Genomic DNA, 10,072 nt, shown 5'->3' on the forward strand with positions numbered 1-10,072 from the left:
TCTGACCACTTGACCGGTTAACCAGGTTACATGCTGACGTGTCAGTTTTGATGACGTGGCATGCTGACATGATATGCTGACGTGTCAAAATTGCTTTTTTTTCCACAAAAAACACTAAGTTTTCACTTTTTTTCGATTTTGACACTAAGTTTAATTTTTTTATTTCAATTTTGACACTATGTTTTTTTTTGTTTCAATCGAACATCATTTATCAAATTTTGTTCAGTTTTGTCTATTTTCCATTTGAAACCGTATAAATATATTTTTTTATTACATTTTAAACTGTATAAACATATTCTTTTCGTTTAAAAACCACATTTTTATTTAAATACAAGGTGTCTTTTTTCTTACATTCAAAGCATTAGTTATATCATGAGAATCAAACTAACCATAAGCTTCTAATAAGATGTAAAAATTTGATGAGTTGCAAACTTGATATCCGAGTTTTGATCGACTACACGCCTCCAAACCTCCAAACACATTTAAAGTTGCATATTTAATATAAAATACAATTTTTATATAACTAATACATATTTATACATAAAAATATGGTTTGAGTGTAAAAAAATATATTTATACAAAACTATGGTTTTTAAATGAAAAAAAAAACATATTTATACGGTTTAAATGTATTAAAAAAATATTTATACGGTTTCAAATAGAAAATTGTCAACATTGAACAAAATTGGAAAAAAATGATGTTCGATTTGGAACAAAAAAAATATAGTGTCAAAGTTGAAAGAAAAAATTAAATTTAGTGTGAAAATCGAAAAAAATGAAAACTTAGTGTCTTTTGTGAGAAAAAAATTCAATTTTAACACGTCAGCATATCATGTCAGCATGCCACGTCATAAAAAACTGACACTGTATCATGCCATGTCAGCATGTAACCTGGTTAACCGGTCAAGTGGTCAGAATTGTAACAAATTGGAAAACACAGTGTCAAAATTGACACAAAAAAAACACGGTGTCAAAATCAAATTTATGTGTAAAACGAGTGTTTTTTGTGCCATTTACCCTTTTATTTTAAATTTTTGGTTTTATATTAGAATTTTGAACCAGATCCGAACCCCACAAAAATGGCCTATCATGTCGTAGGATATGATAAAGGAATTCGAGAATATGATGGAATCAAGTCGGTGTTTATCCCTAAAAACCCTAATTCGTTGTTATCTTTGGTTCGGTGTCTTTTTCTTTTTATTGTGATCTTTAGCATTGCTAACATTGTTTATTTTTCTTTTTGTAAAATTGTTGTTTTAGTTGACGAGCCACTCAAGATTACATTTAAAGTTTAGCTTTTTGCTCTTTTTCTTTTTGCAAATAAAAGTTTCATAACTGTTGTTACTCTCAATAAATAAAGCCAGAAACATGATCCAACCAAGAGAAACGATTATCCAAAAACAAATAAAGTTTGTGATAATGATACGATGACTTCAAACAGAAAAAATAATTCATAATGAAGGGGCAATAATTTCATGGACTTATTTGAGCTATTAAACTTTTGTTGACAAGAACAGGAATGTTGATATCCCAACTGCAAGAACAGGAATGTTGGAATTGAAAAAAACAGAGTTGGAAAAGGAATATATAAAAAGTGATCAATCGCAAAAAAAGATGATATTTGAGAAACAATTTGTTGACGATTATATACAATTGCAATCTTTATCAATTTACCAAAAAATTGGTAATTATTGGTCTCATTTTAGGAAATAAATATGTAAATTCCTTAAATGTAAATTTATTTACCGATTTGTTAAGAGATTTAAATTTATCTATTCAATTTATGGATTTGTATGTAGATTTTTAGGGAAAGTAACAGTTGGTTGGTAGGATATGATTTAATCTTTTAACTAGTAGGTGATTCAAGCTTTGCCTAAAACATTTATAAATAAAAAAATTCAAAAGTGTTTTTGACATAAAAGGTGTACGGGAGCAAACATATAAATACACAAATTTCATATGGCGAAAGCATGAAACCCAAAAAAAATTGAGTAAGAACATGACAATATATTATGGGGACGTGCAGGGGAGTAATCTGCAAATTTTCTATTATTTAGGGATTATTTTTTTAATTTTTAAACACATGGATCATTTATGTAAAAAAATACACAATGACATTTTTGGTAATTTAGGAAAACCTTTTTGTAATTTGTTTTCTGTATAGAGACTAAGGTACTGTTTGGTTTTCGGAAACAAAAATTAATAAAGTTTGCGGACCATCTCTGTAACCCTCTACAGACTGTAATAAGAAGCGTGTTGGTTTTTTAACATCTACATATTATTGCAGATATTAAAAATTTAAAATAAACTAATTTTATAAACCGAAAATAGCTTTTTAATACGTAAAATTTAATAATGTATAACATTTTGGTAAAAATTAATGATATTTCAGTAAAAAATAATGATATTTCAACAAAAATTAAAGATATTTTAGTAAAAAATAATGATATTTAATCAAGAAATTATCATTATTGAATATAAAAAAACGAAAAATAAATTCAATAAGAATAAACGAAAAAAAAATGTGAAATAAAACTTTAACAACATATAATCAAAATTTCAGCAATAAAAAAAAGAAGAAGAGGTTGGAAGAGACAGTACAAGTGTTGCGCCAAACCCAAACAGAGCACGCACAAAGGTTTTTGACTCAGAAAACTTTTAAAAACAAACAGCTGCGAGATGAAAAGTGTTGCGCGTGTACTACGCCGCGCAACAATAAAATGTTTGAAGAGATTTTTTCCAAAAAACGAACAGCACCTAAACCTGTCAACATACGAAAATCTTAAATATATAGACTCTTTTTATAAAAACAAATTTTATAAGGACCTTTTCTATACATTAAAAAATTATAAGGAGTAAATATGCCAAAATCCAAAACATTTGTAGTAAAACTTTAAAACTGAAAACATATATAGTATTTATAAGACAAAACTACAAAATTGGTCCTTGTGGTTTGCGAAAAACTGTGGATAGGGTCCAAAATATTTTCAACTTGCATGAAAGGTCCAAAATCAAGAAATTCTTTTGATTTTGGTCCAAAAAAAACTTGAAAAGACGATTATGCCCTTTTGTTTTCTTTTTTGTATTTTTTATAATTATTCTCATACTATTTTACATTAAAAATAAATAGAAAATGAAAGAATTATCCCCCATCTACCATCATCGTTCTCTTTCTTTTTTTCTCTCTCTCTCACACACACACACAACAATCACCTAATTCATCTTCTACGACCATCCCTCCCAAAAATCATTCAACATTTTCTTTTGGTTTTTCCCATTTTTACGCCTACTACAAAATCATTATACATCCTAGGGTTCGAATTACCCTCTTCTTCCTGTTCGATTGCTCAGGGACGACATCCTCCTCTACCAATTTTCCTCTGGTTCTAAAGATGGTGTTCTTGAGAAGAAGAGATAGGTGAATGAAGAGATTATTAATAAAAAGTTGGATTTCATTTCCACTGCCACCAGTACAAAATACATCACGTTTTGTTGTTCTTGAATGATTCAGAAGACCCCTTTGCATTTTATAACCGAAGCTCGAGTTCTCTCGATTGTTTTTCAAGTATAGTCATCTTCTTGGAGATGCTTTCATGGCTTCCTTTCGGAAACCCTAATTCGTTAGTTAATTTAATGCTTGAATCGGACAATTGAGCTACCTTCCCTTCGGTTGTTTTAGCCCTAGCTTCTGTTGTGTAAAATTTATATTTTAATGACTTTATAATGCTTTCTATTTCTCTTACATGTTCTTGAATCGATTCCTTTGTTGAATTCGCATTCTTCAGGTTAGATTCTGATTCGTTGAATTGTTCTCCTAGAGATTCAGATTTTTCTCTCATACTTAAAATTTCAAGATTATCTGCAACAAGCTGGATGATTTTTCTATCGAGTTTCTCGATTGAAGCGTCTTCTGTGTTCAATAATTTGATACATTTTCAAGTTTTAACTTAAATCCATCTTCTCTGTGATTGAACCTATTGAGATTCAATTGAATGAGTTGATGTTGAGCACAACAGAAGCATTCTCGGTTTCCAAAATCGACCCCAAACGACTTCTGCTGCTTTTTCCATGATAAACACGACTTGTTCTGTCAATCGTAATTTTAGCTTCACATCTTCTTCGTTTTGTTTTGATTCTGTTAATTCCTTTTCAAGATCAAACAGTGTGTATCTAGTTTAAATTGCACAGAGAGAGAGAGAGAGAGAGAGAGAGAGAGAGAGAGAGAGAGAGAGAGAGAGAGAGAGAGAGAGAGAGAGAGAGAGAGAGAGAGAGAGAGAGAGAGAGAGAGAGAATGGTGAAGGGTGGGTGGGGGATAATTTATTCATTTTCTTTTTATTTTTAATATAAAACAGTATTAGAATAAATATAAAAATACAAAAAAGAAAATAAAAGGGCATAATCGTCTTTTCAAATTTTTTTGGACCAAAATCAAAGGAATTTTTTGATTTTGGACCTTTCATGCAAGTTGAAAACTTTTTGGACCCTATCCACAGTTTTTCGCAAACCACAAGGACCAATTTTATAGTTTTGTCTATTTATAAAAACATTTTCGGCAAAAGTTCAAAACCAAGAAAAGTTACTATTTATAAGCAACTTTCTAATTAATATATAATATAATAATATAATAATTGGTGAAAGAAACATTTCCAAACACCATCAAAGTGTAAATCAGCAACTTCACTAACAAAATACATATACTTTTACCCCCGATACCAAAGTCAATCTCAAACTATTGAAGGGAATATCTCAAATGCATTAAGGGAATGTCTATTTTATGATACCTATGTCATAAGTGATCACAAAAGTCATAACTCATCCTAAATGGATTCACAAGGTCTTGATCAAATTTTAATTTCAAAACAAAATATAGTATTTCAAATAACATACGACATATAAACATTTAACTAACAAAAACAATACCACTGTAAATTTTCAAACATTACAGAGGTAACAATGTCCAATATATGGCATTTGAACAAAAGAGACAACATCCATACTCCATAATACTACATACTAATTAGTAATTACTAATTACTGATTGCTGATTACCACTACTAAACCAAGCCACGTCAGCAAGTAACATCAAGATGTGGCCCACACATAAACATATCAAACTTCTTCACCCGGTCCCACCACCCACTAACCTTCTTCCCACCCACCCCGCCACGTGGACCCTTCTTGTCCTTCATCACCTGCGCCAGACTTGTACATGTGCTGCTATTACTTGTACTACTCATCGAACAACCCATCTCATCTTCCCCACCACTCCAACTCACACTACTACTACTCCACCCGCCACCACCTCCTCCACCACCGCCACCACCACCACCACCTCCCACCATCAACCGCTTTATATTAATACTAATATTACTCTTCTTTCCTTCGGTTCCCTTACTACCTTGTTTCATTAACTTCTCGTAATACTCTTTGTTTCGTTTCTCCAATTCATAGATCTGACCTTGAAGATCGTCGATCTTACGGCTGAGAATGAACACACGTTGATCTTCGGTTCGTTCGAGTAACACACATCGAGCAAGCTCACCGGCTTTACGTTTCATGAAGAGAGATTCCGAAGCGAGACGAGAGTTTTCGTTTGTTAACACTACACGCTCCGATTCCAAAACGTCTAACAAACTTTTCTGTAACTCGATCTTCTTCCTCGATTCTTCCTGAATCGAATCGGACACCTTTAACTCATCCACCATGAAATCGTATTCGACAAACTTGATTACGAGTTCGGATATTACGAGATCTGAGGGAGTTTGTTTTTCAGGGGGTTGGTAGGAGATTGAGGTTGTTTGAGCGTCGTCGGAGAAATCGTTGGTGGTGGTGGTGTGGATTGAAATTGGACTTGGTGGTTGTGATTCATGGTGGTGGTGGTGGTGGTGTTTGGAGAGAGTGCGGGTGTAGCGATCGGCTAAGTGAAGGTAGCGATTGTAGAGGTCGTGGAGGAGGGAGAGAAGTTCAGGGCGTTTCCGGTAGTAGAAATCGGCGCGTTCGCCGAAGGTGTCTGGCTTGTCTTCTCCGTTGATTGATTGTATTTTATCCTCCATATCTGATTTGGCAAAATTGTTAGTAAAATATATTAATTTAAAAATAATTATTTAATCCATCGTTTTAGTAAAACATCAAATGCCAAACAGTATAAGAAAATATGTTTAATTGGAATATTTTAATAACAAATTGGGTGTAAAAATTGAGTTTTATTTTTACGTTGAATATTTCCGATTAAAAAGTTGATGAAATTGTAATAATAACAGTAGACATAATTAATTCATCGTATCTTAAATTTTCTTGAGCAAGAAAAAAACTATAATGAGTACTGAGATATTATTAAATTAAAGTCAAATAACATTATATGACACATTATTAAATGAAAGTAAATGCAATTACTTTCATTTGTTAAGGTTACAAGTATTTTAGCAAATCACATATTTACTCATTATATTCAACTTTAAATTAATAGAAAACACTCAAGAAAAAAAATATATTTAACGAAATCGTGAAAAAGAAAAGTCAGAAAAAAGAAGAAAAAGTCCCATAAGGTAATTTCAAAATTTGAAAATAAAGTAAAAAAGTTTCTAAATTTACAGTCCCTTTTGGATCAGAACATTTTGTTTCATGGCATTAAATATAGAAATTATTTTACTTTTGGAATCAGAAAAATAAAAAAGTTAAGGAAAAAGATGAAAGCGACTATTCATAAAAATTATTTTCGAGTACATACACCCCAGTCTAACCAATCCCTCCAATATCTTATTCAAAATCCGAAAGATTCTTGCCCAGCAGCTAAAAGAATAATTGCTTTTGCCAACGTCTATTTTTCTCTTTTTTTCATTTCTAATATTTGACCAATTCAATAAAATCACAAAAATAACAAACATTTTGAATTCTTTTTCAACAAAATGACACATTTTTTACACTTTACACAAATTAATCACTAATCAAGTAATTTCACAACAGGACCATTTACATAATTTTGTCAACAAATTATATTTTAACAATTTTCCCCTGAATGCTATTTTTTGTGATTTTCTTCAAGGTACAAGTTTAAAAAAAAACAAAATAAACAAAAATAGGCTAAATTATGTGAAATAAATAAAAATAATAGTGTTGCAGTATGTCAGTGTCCTATTATATAGCCCCGCTGAAAGTAACCCCATTGAGTAGACGTTTCCGTGTCAAACTAATAAATAAAATTTTCATCATAAATTATATATATTTCTGGCAAATCTCAGCCGTCCATATAAAATCAAATTTTTTTACCATTCCTTTTCAGTATATATCTAAAATTAAATGCACTACAACAATGTGAAAACAAATTAAAAAACTCAACAGACACCAGAAAATATAATGTTGTCCTTGAATTACTCTTTTGAAACATTGGATGCTTGCCAAAGCAGAAATTCCCTATTATTATTTATTTAAAGCTTGTTTTTTTTCTTTAATTTTTTTTAAATAATTTTATGTACCTTTGAAAATGTCAAACAACACTGTAAAGTTATTGACAAATAATCATGTAACAACAGGCTAACATGAGTACGAAATATTTTTTAAGCATTTAAGTGATTACGTTAATGATTAGTAAGTATCACTAATTAATCGGAACACGTGTGAAAAATCTTCATTTGCAATTCAATTCAATAAACTTTTGTACTTTTTAACTTTTCAATCCAGATTCCAAGAAAATAATCGATGAAAAAAGCACAAATCGCAATTATTTCAAATTAGTTGACAAAACTCTGAGGAAAAGGTACGCACCAGATATCGAGAGTAGGAGCCATGAAGGTTTACTGATGAATCTGCTTTTGCTCCGGCGTGATTGATCCGACGATGACGACGGCGATATTCCGTCTACGGCGGCGGAGGAGTTTGAGTAGGTTACAGGTAACATCTTATCAGCCGGCCCTATCATCTGCAAATATCGGAAACAACGCTTCCAATTAGAAGCCAGATAGATATAATAATTGTACGATTATATTACACCAGATGTGAAATAATTGAGTCGAATTGAAATTTAAAGTTATATACCGATAATAGATTAAAATAATTGTTGTTTCGTGTCGGAAAATAATGACCAGTGGCTTGGTTGGTGTAATCCTGGACAAGAGGTAAAGCATTTAATGCAGCCGGTGGCTATTGTTCCATGTTTGATTGTTTCAACAACGATCAAAATATATAAATCGCGAAAATTCATACGGATTTGCAAGGAAACATGGTATGGAAGAAGAATTAGAATAAGAACAACGACAAATAAACGGGATTGTAGCGAATAATGAGACGCAGATCTCGAGGTTTCAAACGGCTTTGATTTCAGTTTCAGTTACATCAGTTCTATCTAAAAACACAGTAAATAAACACACATCGTGCCCTACAAGTAATGGATCACAAGGAGCTATCTGCTCTTAAATTAACACAGAATCATATATCTCTATCAAACATTGTAGCCGATAACCGGAAAAAAAAAAAATCAATGAGGAACGTGAAGATGAAAACTATCAGTTGAAAATTCTAACGCAAAGTAGGAACAGCGATGGAAATACTTACTTGCCTGTGAGTCAGTGCAACTTGGTGTTTTGGTGAACGGAGAAAATGGAAGACGCCGGTGAAGAGGCGGAGGATGGAGGAGAGAGATCAGAGGAGAGGTTGTCGGTGTGGAAGAAGAAAACTAGCTGGTGTGTACATGAGTTTTTTCTGTTTATATGAACTGAAGCGACTTGTAGTGGGGATTAGATGAGGGGAAGGGGGGTTGCAGACTTTAAGTAGTTAAGTGCAAGTGTTGCCAAAATCCCGCAAAGACTGGTTTGATTTTCAAAATACGGGTGGTGCCACGTGGGATATGTATGCTTTTTCTTTTGACTCTTTTAATTTGAATAAAAGGAAAAAGTATAATACATGTTAAAAATAATACATATAACTTGAAAGAAAATTAAAAATGCATATCTAAGAGTTTTGAAGTATGAGTCAAAGAAAATACATATTAAGTAAAGTGTAGTGCTCGTTAATTGATACATTTGAAATTATATCTATCATTTTTACCTTTCGTTATTGTATAGATAATCTTTTCCATTCATGTTTTTGTTTCTTTGCTTTTTGTTTTTAGGAGCTTAATCATTAATCATTGTAACAGCCCGGATTCTCAGGTATTATTCATTTATTTATTTTGTTAATTTGTGACGAGACTCGACGAGTTGGAGCCTAGACTCACCGAGTATGATCGCGGATTTGGACGCGGGTTCGCGCTGTTTAATGAAACCCTAATTTCCCGGCCTTAAACCCTATTTAAAGGACCTTAAACCCCTCCATTGCGGCTACTTTCGACCTTGAGAGCACCAGAGCAGCTGAGAGTTCTTGTGAGTGAGATAAGAGGCCATTATTCACCATTTTTGTGTGTAATTGCAAGAAAGGAAGAGGAAGGCCAAACTAGAAAGTTGGGGAGCTTGGATCTACTCCCATTTCGGCAGAAGAAGCTATTTGAGGTAACATTCAGAGCTTATTCTCATGTTTTTCTTGATATGGTCCAATCTAGGGTTTCTTCATGCCTTGTTTGCCTTGTATTTGGAGTGTGAGAGGTCCCATGGGGATATGGTACCTAGATCTGGACCTTATTAGGTCCAGAGAGTCCCAAATGCCATGCTTTATGCCTTTCCTTTTGATTTGGAGACTTAGGTTGCCATTTTAGAGGTCATTTCTTCAAAAGAAGCCTTGTAGGCGTTGCATGGTAGCCAAGACTGTGACTTTACGTGATGAATGTGCTTGGGAGGGCCAGATCTATGAGTTGTTGGAGCGGATCTGACCTCAGAAGCGAGATTGAGTTGATGCATGGCATGGACTCGCCGAGTCCGAAGAACATACTCGGCGAGTAGCATGAAGATTGTCCTTAACCACTCAGCGAGTGGTCTTGCCGAGTTAAGGGTTGACTCAGTGAGTCAGGGAGAGTTAGAGAGGGTTGACAGGTGGACTGAGTCGAGCTGGAACTCGTCGAGTTGTTCTTGGGACTCGGCGAGTTGAGTCGTGGTGGCCCCGCGATTCATGCCAGGTGGAACTTGTCGAGTCAGTGGAGTACCCGACG

General features: G+C 33.2%; 1 protein-coding gene across 3 annotated transcripts; it reads right to left on the minus strand.

Moving 5' to 3' along the window:
- Positions 1–4,899: 4,899 nt before the first annotated feature.
- On the minus strand, positions 4,900–8,757 carry LOC145068343 (kinase-interacting family protein-like). 3 transcript variants are annotated; one of them, XM_079015298.1, is made up of 4 exons: positions 8,548–8,757; positions 8,032–8,100; positions 7,762–7,915; positions 4,900–6,055 (listed from the first exon to the last, which is right to left on the minus strand). In XM_079015298.1, exons 3-4 carry the CDS (start codon positions 7,913–7,915, stop codon positions 5,070–5,072), a joined length of 1,140 nt encoding a protein of 379 aa, XP_078871424.1. In that variant the 5' UTR covers positions 8,032–8,100; positions 8,548–8,757; the 3' UTR covers positions 4,900–5,069. The 3 variants fall into 3 exon arrangements, with proteins under 3 accessions (XP_078871424.1, XP_078871423.1, XP_078871422.1); XM_079015297.1 differs by lacking the exon at positions 8,032–8,100 and having other exon boundaries at positions 8,552–8,757; XM_079015296.1 differs by lacking the exon at positions 8,032–8,100.
- Between the last annotated feature and the right edge of the window lie 1,315 nt (positions 8,758–10,072).

Source organism: Lactuca serriola, chromosome 8 (genome assembly GCF_051521515.1).
Source record: "Lactuca serriola cultivar US96UC23 chromosome 8, Lser_US96UC23_V15, whole genome shotgun sequence".
NCBI classification, from domain to species: Eukaryota; Viridiplantae; Streptophyta; class Magnoliopsida; order Asterales; family Asteraceae; genus Lactuca; species Lactuca serriola.

Excerpts from the sequence above, each read along its gene's own strand:
- LOC145068343 (XM_079015297.1), bottom strand. The coding sequence starts at position 7,915 with ATGATAGGGCCGGCTGATAAGATGTTACCTGTAACCTACTCAAACTCC. Across the intron at positions 6,056-7,761 it reads GCTCCTACTCTCGATATCTG|ATATGGAGGATAAAATACAA; the intron begins GTGCGTACCTTT and ends TTGCCAAATCAG.